Source organism: Moschus berezovskii, chromosome 17, assembly GCF_049115385.1.
Source record: "Moschus berezovskii isolate FMDL1 chromosome 17, NW_MosBer_1.0, whole genome shotgun sequence".
NCBI classification, from domain to species: Eukaryota; Metazoa; Chordata; class Mammalia; order Artiodactyla; family Moschidae; genus Moschus; species Moschus berezovskii.
The window spans coordinates 41616919-41632824 of record NC_142476.1 but is presented as its reverse complement, the minus strand read 5'-3'; the positions used below and the strand labels follow the sequence as shown (position 1 = coordinate 41632824).

The 15906-nt window shown below is 61.9% G+C and overlaps 1 protein-coding gene across 1 annotated transcript in view; it reads right to left on the bottom strand.

Annotated features, from left to right (window-relative positions):
• Window positions 1-6302: 6302 nt before the first annotated feature.
• The window catches only part of SKI (SKI proto-oncogene), a 53001-nt gene continuing 43397 nt past the window's right edge, over window positions 6303-15906 (bottom strand). Inside the window, exons 2-7 of the mRNA XM_055419379.2 lie at window positions 10774-10893; window positions 10581-10696; window positions 9923-10185; window positions 9513-9814; window positions 8721-8951; window positions 6303-8266 (exon numbers count right to left, since the gene is read on the bottom strand). Coding sequence (XP_055275354.1) covers window positions 8078-8266; window positions 8721-8951; window positions 9513-9814; window positions 9923-10185; window positions 10581-10696; window positions 10774-10893 — 1221 coding nt within the window. The 3' untranslated portion in view covers window positions 6303-8077. The remainder of the gene's footprint in view (window positions 8267-8720; window positions 8952-9512; window positions 9815-9922; window positions 10186-10580; window positions 10697-10773; window positions 10894-15906) is intronic.

Genomic DNA, 15906 nt, shown 5'->3' with positions numbered 1-15906 from the left:
AGCCCGGCTTCCGGCCAGGCCGGAAGGAGCAGGAATTTGGAATGTTTGGAACTGGAGTTATAACTCTCCCGGGGCTTCTCCGCCCCCGCGCGCCCTCCCCCCGGAGGGGCGGGGCCTAGTCTGCCTCCGAGGAGGGGGTGGTACTCCAGGGCCGGGGGCAACCCTGGCTTCTGGCCGGGTCGCAATCGCACGGGTTCTGGAGTAAACCCAGGCCGAGGGAGACACGGGCACCCCGCGGCGCTGCCTTCCGTCCCGAGCTCCCGGCCCACCGCCTCCCCTCAGGCCCGAGGGCACAGCAGGGTGGGGGTGCGACCCGCGTCCTGGCAGGGAGGCCGCACTGGGCGGAGGAGCCCGGACCAGCTGGGCCTCCGGCGCTGGGCGTGTCCAAGCGGCCGCTGTTTTCCCGCCAGGGAAGCAGCCTTGGGGAAGGCAGACGCCCCCGGTGACGGGCCGGTGACACCTGCTTGGCGCGCCGGCTATTGCCCTCTGCGCGCAACTCTCCTCTCCGCCGGCCCGGCCTTGGCAGGGAGCCTCCTCCACACACCACCAGAGCCTTCTCTGGGACTGTTTTTTCTTAGAAACAGGAAGTTGGGGTGTGGGCCACACGACCCGTAGGTCAAGGCCCCGCCGTCGTCAGAGCATGGTGGGGGTTTGGACCCGTGGGAATGCGCCACCCTGCCTAACTCCTGCAGGTCTCGGCGCCCGATGGAAGCCCAAGGGTGGACGGTGGGAGAACAGGGGAGGGGAACAGGAGATGCAGGGCCTGGCCGCCCGGCTCCGCTGCCCATCGGGCTGCAGCCCCACCTCTGGGGCACTCAGCCTGTCAGTGCCACCTCCACGAGGGAAGCCCCAGGCGTGTGGAGCAGGGGTATTGGTGCTCTCCTTCCAGCCCCGGCCCTGCCACCAGGCCTGTCCTTAAACGTGAGCAAGTGTGCACACTCACTGGAGCAGAGCCTTCTGGCAAGGCCAGGAGACCGCCAGCTCCAGACAAGGGGCCTGAGGACCTGGGTCTCCCATCCAGCCTCTGGGGGCCCAGCCCTGCCTCTTCTCTAGGGGAGCCCCAGGGGTTTCACTGGACAGGATCGGGGTCTCTACTTCTGCCCTTGTCTGACACCTTGTGTTCCCAGGGCACCTGTCCTGGCAGTCCCACTGCCAGCCACTCTGGTGGGTGCCCCGTGAAGGGATACTGTGGACACAGCCCTGGACGCCCAACCCAGCCCTCCTAGGCACTTCTGCCCACCCGGCCTAGACATGCTCCAGGCCCAGCCAGGGTCAGCAGCTGCCCGCCCCCACCTTCCTGGCCAGAACAGGGAGGTTTGATTTTGGAAGCTTTCAGGCAGGCCCCCACCCCAGCCCTCGCTGTGGACCTGGGGGCCCCAGGGTGACAGAGGGTGGAGCCTAGGAGGGCTTGTGGATTGAGCCCTGCCCTGAGTCTGTGCATACTTGATCTCCAGCTGGCAGGGTACCTGGCACCTTCTGACTTGGTGTGAGAGGAGGATGGGGGGAAGGAACCTGAGGGGCAGAAGTGGGGACAGGGAGGGGGAGGGCAGGCACCCCAACACTCAGCTGCCAGGGTGCGGGCCCCACGGCCACTCCCACAGCCTGCCTGGGTGCCTGGTGAGGGGTTGGGGGGACCTGACACCACCTACCTCCCTGGGGCTGCAGAGCCACACTGTGACGGGGGCTCAGCCAGGTACCTGCTTGCCCTCTGCTGGACCCAAGTGGCCCCGGACACACATGCTCGACGGGGCCTTACAGAGAGTGTGACCTCAAAGTCCTTCCAGCACAAGGTGCTTTATCCCTTTAGGGTTCCAGAACAGGCCTCCATGGCAGCAGGAGTGACCCGTGCAAGAGCCTGGGCCAAGGTTCCTGCCAGCAGGGCGCCTGCCAAGCTGGGCGCAGAGCAGGAAGGCCCGACCCCAGCTCAGCCGGACACCTGACTGGCACAGGATGCTCCAAGACAAGCCAGGTCCACCTGCCTGCCCAACCCCTGCCGTGGGGCCACCTGCTCCAGGGCTGGGAGTCCCGCCCAGCGGCCCCAGACCTGGCACAGGCCTGGGCACAGATGGCCCCATGTGGGGGGCTGCCTGCAGGGCCCACGTCTTCAACCCTTGGGGGCAGGGGCCAGCAGGCACCCAGGTCCCCAAAGTTCTGCCCCCGCCCCTCCCAGGGTGACCCGTCAGCGGGTAGGACAGACACAGGAGGGTGCAGGGCTGCTGTACCCTGAGCACAGGGGTTTCTGTGCAGAGGACACAGGATCCCCTCCGTGCCCTGGTTTCACATCCCTGTGACGGCCACACCATTTCCTGAGGGCACAGACTGGCCTGGGGGCCAGGCCAGAGGCGCAGACCAGCCCGGCTTTTTCCCTATGGGATTCCACTTCCCTGCAGTGGGTCACCCTGTCCCTGGAGAGCATGGTGTGGGGAGAGGCCTTGGGATGTCGTGAAGCAGCCTGATCTGACTGGACCCACTTGTGGCATGTTCCAGCCGTTCTCTTCCTGGCCAACAAGGAATGACCCTGGGACAAGACAACCAGAGACGAGGGAGCTGGTAGCGGGGGTTAAGGGCAGGCTGGGGTCTGGGGCCAGGTGGGCCAGGGAGGGAGCTGCTGGGCTGTGCTGGGGTGGGTGGGTGGGGGTGGAAGCTGGGGGCCACACTGAGGGCCAGGGGTCAGAGGAGGGAGGGCAGGCTGTGCCAGCTGTTCCTGTAAAGGGCAAGCGGCTTCCTCTTTCCACACGGCGCGCCTGGCACCCGCCTTCCCAGACAAGGGCCCAGCTCTCGGCCTGCAGTCAGCCCCCTTGACCACAGGATACTGGGTGGGGATGGGTGGCCAAAATGAGGCTCTGGGGCTGGCAGCCTAGGGGAGGGGTGGGGACCCCAGGACAGAGATTGGCAGGCACAGCTGAGAGCCCAGGGGGCTGGGGTGGGGCCCCGGCTGCCTGTGACTGAGGAGAAGTGAAAGCTGGGGGTGGGGGCCACAAGGCAGGGACAGAAGCTGCGGAGCTGAGTATGTTCCCAGGAGCACCCCTGCTCCAGGCTCACTTCACCCTAAGCCTCGGGGGAGGGGCCTGGGAACCAGCACCAATGTGGGCAGGGGTGCACAGGCCAGTCTAAGGGGCAGGACCAGGGGGTCCCTACTGAGGCCCTGGCTGGTGTGGCAGTCCCAAGCCTGGGGACCAGAAGTGGGGGTAGGGGGCTGCCAGGAATCCCCAAGGAGGGGTCCTTCTCTCCCTGAGGCTCTCTGACCCCTTCAGTGAGGGCTTGGGGAGTTCTGAGGTCAGATGGCCCCCACTCTGTCTTCTCTGGGCTGGGGTGCCCAGGACCCTTTAGTGCTGGCAGGTCACATGCAGAGGTGAAAGGTCACATCTAGAGATGAAAGCCACAGTGGTGCCAGATGATGATGAGCCTGGAGCCCCAGGGGCTGTGCTTGGCCCAGCTCCAAGGCCCCTCAAGACAGGCTGAGCAACGCGCTGGGTGAGGACCCTGACTGCATACGTGTGACCATGCACACACAGGCACGCGCATGCACACACACACACACGGCCCTCCAGCGGGCTCCCCAGCCTCCCTCAGGGACACCTGCTCCCCACCCGCACCTCCTTGTGGTCAAAACCTCAGGTGAGATGTGGACCATCAGAGCAGTGAGCCAGGTGGAGCCAGGAGGCCCCAGGTGCTGGGTGCAGATGAGGAAAGGCCCTTGCACCCATCTCTGGGGACAAGCTCAGGCTGCGAAGCACATGATGTCCACAGTGGGGATGAGGCCCTGTGGGGATGGGTGGGGGGGTCTGGACATGGACAGTTGCCCCCCATCACACTGCCCACCCTGCTGGGTTCCGTGCAGGTCTTGAGGAAGGCGTGTGTATCTGGCATCACAAGTGAACAAGGCTTCAGCTGCTCTTGACTAGCATCCAGACTTGCAGGGGCACCCCGGCACCCTCAACAGGCCACGTGTCCCTGGGACCTTCAACAGGCCACAGTGGACGGCTATCCACTCAGGAAACCTGAGAAGACTACTCGGTGGTGCCCTGGATGTCCGGGCATAAATCAGTGGTCAGGACAGAAGGGCTGCCCAGCCCAGTAACGGGGACATGCAATGTCTGGTCACCAGCGTTTCTCCCCTCCCCTCCCCTCCCACCCTGGGCACACGGGACCAAGAGTGCCCAGTGTCCGTGCTCACATCACCTCATGCAGGGCAGTGCCCAAGGGTCCAGCCCTGCCAGGGGAAGGGGGCCCTCAGCTCAGTGGAAGTCAGACCCAGGTGACATCTGCATCTAGGGGGCAGAGGGTGTGGGGGCCTCGGTCATGCCCCATGAGGGGCTCTGTCACCCACACCTCGGGGACCCTGCTTCTCTTCCCCTGACCTGTCCCCAGCCTGACCTTTCAGACCCAAGGTGACACCCAGCGACCCTGGCCCCCTGCCCCCCCCCCCCGCCTGACCTGGGTTGAGACCCGCCCCTGGGTGGGGTGGAGTCTCCTTCTTTGTCCACACCACAGCCCATCCTGCTTACCCCCAGGGGCTCCAGGGGAACACCACTGGGCCCAGCTCTGGAGAGCTTACTAAGGATGGGGGAGGAGGTAGGGACCCAGATCGCCTAGGCTGGGGTCCATTCCTCCAGGTGACCTGCGAGGCCCTGGGATCTGGGCTGGGAGGCTGGGCCTGGGTGGTGAAAGGCAGCCTAGCGAGGTGAGGTCCAGCATCAAGGGTCAGGGGGCGTCTGGAGAAGCCCCCAGGGAGTCACACAGGGAGAGGTGGGGGCTCTGCTTATCTTTCAGGGCAGCACGTTGGGGTCCACTGGCTCCCTCCCCGTTAAGACATGAGACAGCTCTGCAGGGGACTGGCCACCTACTCCAGCAGGCAGATGAGGCGTCCCCAGTGGATGCCCACAGTACAAGGAGGAGTCACAGTTCAGCGTGACCAAAAGGGAGGGACAGAGGGCCCCAGCCAGGACCTGCCCACTTGTCAATGGAGTCAGTGGAAACCGAAGGGCCCCAGGGTCTGATGGGAAGACAGGCACCCCCTTATTCTTCCTGGGCTCAGGCCTGGGTGGTGGTCCAGGGAGGGGCAGGGCCAACCCTGACCTTGATTGTGCCATGTCATCTGTTTGGGGGAGGGGCGTCGAAGGACTGACGGGTACACAGAGAAATAGAGAAATATGCCAAGCTCTTTCTTTTCTCTTTTTAAATCAGGCATTTATAAACAAGAAAGCATACATTAATTACATAAAAATAGTTTTCGAATAGTAGAGTAAGTCGTCATATTGTCATTAGCAGCAGCGAAGGAGAGGGGACGGCGATGCGGACGCTCCTGGCGGGCACCAGGGTGGAGCTGTGGTTTTGTTCCTTAATTGAAAAAAAAAGTGTCGTTTGTGACTCCTGACTTAAAGCAAGAACAAGACAGCCCCCCAAGCCCGGTGAGCAGGCATGAAGGACGGGTGGGGTTGCCCAGGAAGCCGGGTGAGCTGGTGGGCGTGTTCTTCCTCTGTTAGAAACAACCCAGAAAATAGGACAGCTACCAGTAAGGAGAGAGTCCTGGGGGAGGACCCACCATGTACATGTATGATACACAAGTGTAAGAGGAGAGAGTATTTACAGGGTCGCTTTGTACATCAGCGAGTTCTGTACGAAAAGCAGGACACTATGTGAGTGAGTTAGCTGCTCCATAGGTATGAATGTTATTGCTGTTGTTTTTTCCCTTCGTTAAAAATCTTCTTTCAGCATAGAAATAATGAGCGATTAAACTGAATACACGGTCATTCTGGTAATGGGTATTACACACGGGGAGAGTCAACAGCCTACGGAGAGATGCCTCTTCTGAAAGAAATGCAACTGCAGCTGCGAGGCAGGAGCCTGGGAACCCTGCCCCCGAGGATGGGGACAAGGACAGACAGCCCTACACCGGCCTCGCCCACAGCTGCCACTGGCTCTGGCAGGTCACGGGACCCTCACAGTGGGCCTGGGGTCGGGGGGGACGAGGCTGCCCAACCCCACCACCGTACCTCAGCTCTTCCCGATATCACGGACCAAGCTGGATGGTGGCGGGGCAGACCGAGCTGATGGTCAGATGTGCGGGTGAGCGGAAGGGAGATAAGGCGACACATTGCTCCCATGCGCAACTTGGAAAAATGTGTCTCCCTCTGGAGTCTAAAACTCAAAGTGAACGGAGCAAACCCAGTGGCCTCAGGTGGCGGGTCCCAGGGGCCCTGCGACCTCACTGCAGGTTCAGACGGCGACAGAGCACAGCCGCACAGAAGCACACTGACACACTCAAAGCTTTGCTCCAACTAAATCATTTAGTTTCCCTTGAAGAAATGACTGGAAAACACAACTCTGGAAAAACAAGGGTAAACACAGCATTCTGAGTGTTGCGTGACACAACCGACCCTCTACACGACACGGTAATAATGCCCATCGGTGGATATACGTATGGCAGAGGTTTAAAAGTCCATGCATACAGATTTAATAACTGCAAAGAAAAACAGAAGCAAAAAAATTAAAAAAAAAAAAAAACAACCAAACACACGCTGCATATACACGGTGTCCCTTTTGCATTGCACTTTAGAAGGGGGGCTGGCAGCATCCAGCCCCCACCCAGCAAACCAAGGGCAGAACCCCACCACCGATGTGGTCACCTGAACTCTGCTCTACTCGGCAGCCATGGCACCACCTCCCTTGGCCACAGCTGCCGGGTGCTGGGACGGACACGAGCAGAGGGTTCTGGTCAGGTCTCTCCAAGTAAATAAATACCATGATTTAGGTCAGGGAGCCACCTGGTCTACTGGGAAATCATTTTTCAAGCTTGGGCATAAGAAACCTTATACAATTCGCATACAGTTGAGAGTAAACGCGATTATTTGGAATAAATGCAGGTAACTCATTGTGATCATGGCAGATCCAACAGCTACTGGAGACGTATTCTGGGGGAAGAAGACGAGTCAGGGTTTGCTGTACAAGACGCTGGAAGGCACAGAACCACCCCCCGAAGTTCAGTTTTTGCGTTTTCGTTTTCGTGTGATTCCCTTGTTCAACCAAGCACCAGAGGGGTTTCTAGACACTCGAGCACTTAGGATGTGGATGCTCTAGAAATCGGTTTGCAGTATCTGAAAGTAAAAACCTCAGTTAACTGGGGAATAAAAAGAGAAGGGGAAGGTTTTTGACAAAGTGCAGTTCTAAGTATACGTTTAAATGAACGAACAAACAAAAGGAAAAAGAAAAACTGAAATAATGCTGTGTTTGTTGCAATGCTGCAGCCTCGGCCCAAACAGAAGGCGCGCCACCGGCCAGATGGAGGGCGCGAGGAGGAGGGCGTGTGCCCGGCCAGCGCGAACCCACCTCCGCCGCCCCCCCAGCACCCCTGCAGACGCCCCTACGGGCTGCCAGCCGGATGGAGGGGCGCATGGAGGAGGGCACATGCCCGGCCAGCGCAGACCCGCCCCCGCCCGAGCACCCCTGCGGACGCCCCTGCGGGCGGTGGGGGCAGTAGGCAGGTAAGGCGGCAGTGTTCCAGCTCGCGTGCGCGCGGCACTTCCCGGGTCCTCCCCGACAGTGCGGGAGACGGGTCCTTGTCGCTGAAAAAAATAGACTCTGGAGAAAAACCCTTCGTGTGGTCACGTGGCCGCGGGTGCAGACGAGCTGCGATGGCTTCGAGGGGCAGGACGGGGGCCACCCCGGCGCCCATGTGGGTCCTCGGGGGGCATCACGTGTGGGTGGGGCTTTTAAAAGTTAGTCATTAAAAAACGTGTTGATTTTTCTGAATATCAAGTCTCCTTATTGGTTTTAAATAGCTTATAACAAAAGTGTAAATGTTAGAACGTTCCAGCAAGTGGAGGGCCAGTCACAACCACCGAGCTGGCCTCGTCTCCGGGGCAGTTGGGAACCAGCTTGCACGCTTGAACTTGGCCAGTAGAAAATTTTGCAGTGGATTCCAAAAGTATGTGGTTCCAAACACTTGCTTGGTTCTAGGCACAGTAAGACGTTGTGCTATAAGGACTGGAGGGGGGCGTCCCGCTGGCACGGAGCCCCAACCCTGCCGCCCGCCCGCCCTGCGGCATCCGCCCTGCGCAGCAGACAGTGGGTTCGGCTAGGGTTCCAGCTCGGCCGTGTTCTCGCCACCTGCAGCCTCGGAGCGGGGCCGCGGCCACAGCTGCTCTTGCAGCCCCTTCACCACCTTCTCCAGGTGCTCCCGGGCCTCCCGCTCTCGCAGCAGGTCAGCCCGCAGCTGCTCACGATCGGCCTCTGCGTGCTGCAGCTTCACTTGCAGGTCCTCGATCTGAAAGGGACGCCTGCATTAGCCAGCTGCTCCCCACCCACCCTGCCGCTGCCCTGGCCCCAGGCGGACCCTCTAGCCATCACACGCGCGCCTCCCATGCCACCCACTGGACCAAGGCTGGTGAGCTCGATAGGAGGACCAGCACCGTCTCCAGAGACCCTGAGACAGGGGACGACACCCACCCCCCCACCCCTAGGAGCCTACTGCTCAGCCCCGGCCCCCAGATGGCAGGATGGCCATTGGGGACCGGCTGAGACATTCACGGGCATGTGAGGGTGAGCTCAGCCCTCCTCCAGGACAGGAGAGGAGAGCCTGGGGCCACACCACCACCCCATGGAGGACGGGCCCAAAGCCCAGCAGCTCCCCACACCCAGACGGCCCGGCAAGGAGGGAAGGGGCCCTGAGACACCAAGGGCGCGCCCACCACCTCTGCCTCCCACAGCTCCCTGCGCACCTGGGCCGAGTACTTGGCCCGCAGGCGACCAGCCTCGCAGCCCTTGTCACACACGCGGGCTTGCCGTGCCTGCTCCAGCTCCCGCTTCAGGCGCAGCCGCGCCTCGTTGGCCTCCTTCATCTTCTTCTCGTTCTCCGCGCGGAGCCGCTCTATCTCCTTCCGCAGGCTGCGCTTGGCTTCCGTGGCCTCCCGCAGCTTCTCCTTCTTGGCCACGCGCAGAAACTCCAGCTCCTGGGGTGAAGGACCGGCTCAGGGGCGCCCCCACGCCAGGCCTCCCCAGCACCCGCCCGCCCCATAGGTCCCTCCCCTCAGAGCACTGCCCACAGCCCCCGGGGGTATCCTCAGAGCCAGGGAGGGGCTCACCCAGGCACTGCACCATCTGAGGGCCCCAGAGGCCCCACGGCCAGATGGAGAGGAGGTGGCCCTTCTGGGGACTCAGCCACGCCCCTGCAAACATGCTCATGAATATGCATGTGGGAAATCACACCTCCAACCAGAACCAGGGAGACGGAGGGATGCTGAGTGAGCAAGCGGTTGCAAGCTGGCTCTGGGGCTGGCAGGGCTGTGCTGAGCGAGCCCACATGCCAGACACTGGCTGAGGTGTGAGAGCAGAGAGACCAGGGGGCCCAGGCCGCAGAGCCCTGGGTGACAGCCCCGCCCTCCCGGGTGCTGAGGACTCGTTAATCAAGTCAGGTGGGCAGGGGAGGCCAGCAGGAACCTCTTGGAAAGGAAGTGCGTGCTTTGGGGGAGTGGCCTGGGGCCTGGTGTGGGGACAGGCATGCAGCCGCTCACCTGGTGCAGACTGCGCTTGGCCTGCAGGGCGGCGCTCAGCTTCTCCTCCTGCTTCACGCGCATCTTCACCACCTCGTGCAGGAACTTCTCTTTGGCTTCCTTGGTGTCCAGGCCGCCCTCCAGGGCCTGCCGCAGATGTTCCAGCTCCGCCTCCAGCCCGCTGCTCGGGGCGTCGGTGGGGGCCGTGGCGTCGGGGGCGGTGGGGGCCGCGGGTGGGGCGAGCAGGCCTGGGGAGCTCAGGTCCTTGGCGGAGCTGGATGAGGTAAAGGATGGAGAGGACAGCGAGGACAGGGAGGAGGTGACTGCAGACAGACAGACGGAGGCGCACGTCAGCAGAGCGTCCTCTCCTGGGACGAGACCCTCGCGGAAGGCCCAGCCGCCCCCAAGGACAGAGGGGTGCGGGCACTCACACTCCTCCCGGCTCTCCACCTCGACCTCGGCCTCCGAGTCCCTGTCCTCCTCGGGGGCGGGCCCGGGTGCTGGTGTCTCCGGGGCTCCAGGGGTGTCCGCAGGCAGCTTCCGCTTCCGGGGCTGGATGCAGGCGGGGAGGGGCTCGGGGGCCCGGGAGACGACCGTGGCACAGGGCGGGCTGCTCACTGCCTTGTGCTGGGCTGGCGGGGCCAGGGCCACGTTGGGGGCCACACCCGTCTCAAAGCTCTTGTAGGAGTAGAAGCTGTGGGGACACAGCACGTGCTGGGTCTTTGGCAGCTGCCCCGGCCCCTGCACACTCCCCATCGCAGGCCCTGCTCCCACGAGAGCGTGAGGGAGTGGACACTTCAGCCTGGGGCAGCTGGAACACGGCCCCCAGCCACCATGCACGGGACAGGCTATACCAGCATTGTGTGCCACCAACTTTAGAGCACAGAAAATTTAGACACCCTCCCCCATACCACCAAAAAGGACCAGCACTTCTGCGACTGCCTCGCCCAGAGAGCTGGGGCCTGACACGAGGCCTCCAGACCGCCTGCCCGCCAAGCTCAGGGACGATTAAAGTGGGAACCTGCTTCTCTGGCTGGTTTGCAAGCCCCGTAGGTCATGGTTGGTGGTCATGGGGGTAGGGTCACTCACCTGTCTCGAATCAGGGCTGGGAGATGTGGGGAGAGCTCTTTGTCACTCGCAGAAACTGCAGGGGACCAGGGTCGGAAGGCGGAGAGGCGCTGGCGAGGGTGGACGCAGCCCAGGCTCTGTGGGAACAGGGGCTGTCAAAGTGGGGCCCCAGGCCACCCCGCCCCGCCCCGCCTGCCAGGGCCGCGTGCCACACCTTGCTGGAGGAGCCGGCCAGGGTCCGCAGCCAGCCTGGCTGCTTGTCCTTCTCAGAGGATGTGGGGTGCTGGGAAGGGGCGTCATCTGCTTTTCTTACAGAGGCCGGGGGATCAGAGACCTGTGAGTGACACACAAGTTCCTGCTGACACACTGGGTAGGATGCAGCCACACATGAGGCATGCCCAGGGACATTCAGACCCCTCGGGTACACATCTCATGGTGTGCCTGGTCCCATGTGGGCCTGACAGCTGGCAGAGGCCAAGGGCCCACAGCACGTCGGTTCAGAAGGGACCCCTGTCCACCCCCACTCGGGCTGACAGGTCTGGAAGGGGCAGCGGTGGGCAGGCTTGCAGCCTGAGTACAGGGCCCTGTTGGGGCCACCCAGAGCTTTCCAGGGGCGTCACATGTAGCGCCCCCAGAGCCCTGGGTTTCACCACATGGTACTAATTTTAGAAACTTCTTGTGGGGCTGGGCCAGCTGCATGACAGGTGAGCAGAAAGCTTGGGCCATGCCCCGTCCCTGCTGGAAGGAAACAGCCCCAACATGAACTAGTGCACTCAGCCCGCTGAGAAAGTCCCTGGACATCCCCAAGTCTCGTGTCAGGGAAGGAAGCTCGGGACACACGAGCCTTGTGTCTGCTGAATACTGTAGCTGGAGTGGCCTCCAGGGCTGGTGTCAAACTGCCCCCTGCCTGCTGGCCCCAGGGAGCACCTGAAGAGAATACTGAACCCCAGAATTGGCCCTGAGGGGACTGTGCTTCCAGGGCTGTGGGGGAGGAAGTGGTCAGTCAGCTGCCGAGCTCAGCAGGGTCATCACAACAAAACTCAAGGGATGGAGCCAACTGGGTGCAAGGCCGCCAGGGTAACAGAGCCCACACTTCTGGGTGTGTGCAGGAGCCACTCCCAACCCCACAGCCGAGGGTCCCTAACTCCACTCCAGGAAATGCGGAACCCTCGGGCCCAGACCCGTGGGGCTGGGCGGCATGCTCTGGCCTTGGTCCCAGCACAGGGTGGCTGCCCCCTCAGCCTGCCCATCCAGCCCCTGGGAGACTAGTCGAGAGTCCTTCAGACAGCGTGGACAGACAACTCAGACCTGAACACACTTGGTGCTCTTGGCAAGGGGGTGAAGGGGAAAGGAGCTGGACGATGCCTGGGGGCCTCCCAAGCTTGGTGCACAGTGCTGGACCCGGGCGCCGCCCGCAAGGGTGGGGCTTCCTGTCTGAGCCGAGTTCTCACGGGAGAGAAGCCACAGCGCCCTGCCGGCTCCTCCAATTCCGAGAAACCTCAGGGAGCCCTCGTGGGAGGTGTCAGACAACCCGGGCCGCATGCCACCCCCAATGCGGCCAGCAAGCCCACCACACGGCGGGGGTGACTTCCTGCTCGGGAGAAAGGCTGGAGCCTCCTGGCCCCCCAAACTGCCTGAGCCCTGGTCCACCCGGGATGCAGGAGCCGAGCAACCTCAGAGACCCCGTCCAAGGAAAGCCCGGTGTGCTCTCCACAAAGTCTAGTTGGCTGGTTATGGGAATGAGGAAGCAGCAGAGGAGGAGGCATGGGCACCAGGGCCCGAGGGAGCGACCCCTCTTCAAAGTCCAGGAAAGATGGGCCGTGGAGATGGTCGAAGGTCGCAGACACAGCCATGTGTGTGGTGATAGCCGCGTGGCCACCTCTGTGAGGGGGCGAGCCTGTGGCCTCTGGCTCCTGACCCTGCTGGGCCCTGGAAATCCAGGACACACTCGAGCAGTGAGGGCATTGGGAGCCTGAGGTGGCTTCCCCACACTCCAAGATATATATCCTGCCTGACAGAGAAGCCTGTGGGAACAGTGCATTGACGTGGGTTCCAGGAGAACCCCCCTGGTGCCACAGGGAGCCCCAACCCGGGACTGTTCAGCGGCCACGCGTGTCTGTCACTGTGGAGCCTGTGCATCACCCAGGGACCTGCATACGTGTGCAGGATCTGGGGTAAAACTGGGGGTGACGTCACCCCGGTGACCTTCCTGTCCTCTCAGGTCAGAGGCCCCAAACCGTGGAGCCCACGGCACATGGGTGTGCACGGCTGCTGAGGCCGTGGCCACCCCGGAGGACAGCACAGGGGGCAACAGGCAGAGCAGGGGTGGCTCCCGGCAAACCCCCTTGTGCTCACAAGGGCTGGACTCAGTGTCTGAGCCCCAAAGGTCCTGCAGGCCAGCCCAGTCAGGCAAACCCGGGGTCCTCTCTGCAGGCAGGAGGCTCCTGGGGGGAAGGAGGGCTTCAGGCCACCAAGGACGAAGCTGTCTCGGGTTTTTCTTCCTGGGTGCTGCACTGCGAGCCCCAGCTCCAAACTCCATTTCCCAGGCCCCACCCTGTCCACCTTAAACAGAAAGAAAAAGCGTACAGAGGGGAGGAAGGAAGAGGAGAATGTCCCTGACACCGGCTGGCGGCACCGGACTAAGGCCAGAGCACCCAGTCCGAGTTCTGCACACAGGAGCGCTAACTGGCCCATCCCCCAGGCCCCTGGCTCTGGGGTGACCGGGCAGTGCAGAGGAGAGGCTCTCTCTGACCAAAAGGCAAAGCCGGGGCCCAGCTGGGCACAGAGCCACCCAGCGCCAACCTGGACGGGCCGGAGTGAGAGAAGCCCAGCACAAGGCAGGACCAGGCCCGAATGGCCCCGGGCTCCGGGAGGAAGGTCAGACTCTCAGCCCGCACGTGGACATGAAGCAGGGTGGAGGGAGACGCTGCCAGAGGACAGCGCAGCGGGCGGCACAGGGCCGCGTGCAGCATCCAGAGACCACCCAGGTGGCTGCCTGGCGGGAGGGTGGCCACTTGGGGTCTCCTCCCCGCCCAGGTACACAACTTCATCCCCGAGCCCTTGCGGGATGTGTGGGCTTTGGGCTGAGGCCCCGGAACATGAGGTGACCAGGCTCCACCTACCCAGGCAGGCACTGTGCTGCCCTGAGAAATGCCACCCGAGTACAGCTGGGCATCTGTCCAGGGTGCCTGTCCAGGGCACCCTGGGTGGTCAGGATGTGGAGACTCCTTGCACCCTCCCCACGGGGGCACACGCCCCTGTTCACAGTCGTGTACACGCAGAGCTCAGCAGGGAGGCCACATGTACAGGCACCCAGAAAAGAGCAGTGCCCCCATCCCCACCCCTGAGCTGGGTGGGTCTGTTCACTCCAGCACAAAGGTGTCCCCTCTGGCCTCAGGGCCTAAGGCCAGGATGCACGCTGCCCTGGGCGCTCTGCAGGGCTGAGGGCAGCCAGCACCCACACACCCTCTGGTCCAGCGGCACCGGGCGACGTGGTTGGGGAACCGGGCGGGCAAGTCTCCAATGAGACCTGCACTAGGGATGAGGAGCACGACCTGGACGGAAGACCCGTCCCACAGAGAAAACGACACTCAGTTCCCTGGACTCCTTGCTGGGGGCAAGAGTTCTGCCATTTGGGGACCAGGCCCAGATGAGTGTCTAGCTAGGTGCTGCGCTCAACCAGGGAGTGAAACGCACTGTCCAGCCGCCAGACCCTGGTTGTCAACTGATTTGAAGGACAACGTCAGCCTTGCTGTCAACCACCCGACTTCCCCAGACTCAATGCCTGTGCGGCTGGCCTGGCCAAGCCCCAGCGGCACAGGTGCCTCCCACCATCAGATGCTGGAGGACTGTCAGCCTCTCCCCAGAGGCAGCTTCAATTCTGGACAGACACCCAGAGCAAGTGCCACAGCTCAGCCGAGGGCCATGTCCCAACATGGCCGGTGTGTGCACACAGCCTCCAGGTGAGCAGAAAACCCCACGTGAAGCTCACATGAAGCTGGGCGTGCCTTCCAGACACACCAGCTCTGCTGTACAACACACCTGCCTGCACTGTCTCCACCACCCTGTCCATCAACCTGCTTCTGCACCCTCTTTCACCAGGCAGCAGCTAACATGGAGAACCTTACACCAGCTCAGAGAAAACCTGAAGGTGAACCGTCGGGAGAAACCAAGGCTCTAAAGGGGTGAGCCCCACCCCCATGAACTCCCTAATGATGCTGAAGCACAAGGAACCAAAGGTGAAACAGCAAAGGGGGAATCCAGGAAAATCAGAACATTTGTGCCTGAAAGGACACCACCAAGAAAGTGAAGACAACCCACAGAATGCAAGAAAGACTTTGAAAACAACCCAAGTCCAGGGAGAAGGACTCGAACAGGCGTGTCTCCAGGAGGACACACGGCCGTCAAGCATGTGAAGACACTGAGCATCTCGCACGAGGGCGATGCACCTCACAGACGCCAGGATGACTGCATCCCAACCAGAAAGCGCATGCTGGGAGGGAGAAAACCGGGAGCTTGTGTGTTGCCGGCGGGGATGCGACCCAGGCAGCTGTGGCCCAGATGAACGCAGAACCACCCCGGGAGCACAGTAAACACCCAGGGAACTGCAGAGGGGCTCAGCCTGGGACCAGAACCTACAGGAAATCCAGACAAAGTGCACAAGAATATCTGTTACATGCACACGTGAATCCACAATCATCTCAATAAGAAGGAGAATTTAAATAACCTGCCGAGAGCCCCTCACACTCACGAGGACAGCTGGAGCTGTTTCAAGGATGGACGATACACGGCATTGTTGCGGAGGACATGGAAAAACCAGAACCCTGTGCTACTGGAGGGGAACGGTCATGGGACAGTCAAGCAATTCCTCAAAAGCACAGAATAGCCCATGATCCAGCAGTGCCACTCCTGGACGGACACACTCAAGATCATTGAAAGCACATCCACAAAAAGATGGGACATGTGTTCACAGTAGCGTTGCTCCTAACAGCCAAGGAGTGGCAAGTCCCGTATGTCCATCAGTGGGCAAAGGAGTAAACAAAACGTGGTCCATCCATCTACACCGCAGAGCACCCCTTGGTCCCAATGAGGTGCAAGGCTCTGACACGTGACACCAGGGAGCCCAGCAAGAGGAGCAGACCCAAGAGGCCACACTGTTCCAGCCCCATTCTCGTGGACCGTCCAGAACAGGCATATCTGCTGACAGGAAGCGCACCAGTGGGCCCAGGGGGCCCACAGGGCACAGTTTCCTTCCAGGTGATACAGATGTGGTGAGACTAGACACTGGTGACTGACCATGGAGTCGTGCTCTCAGAAAGGGTGGACTTTATGGCACGTGAATTACATC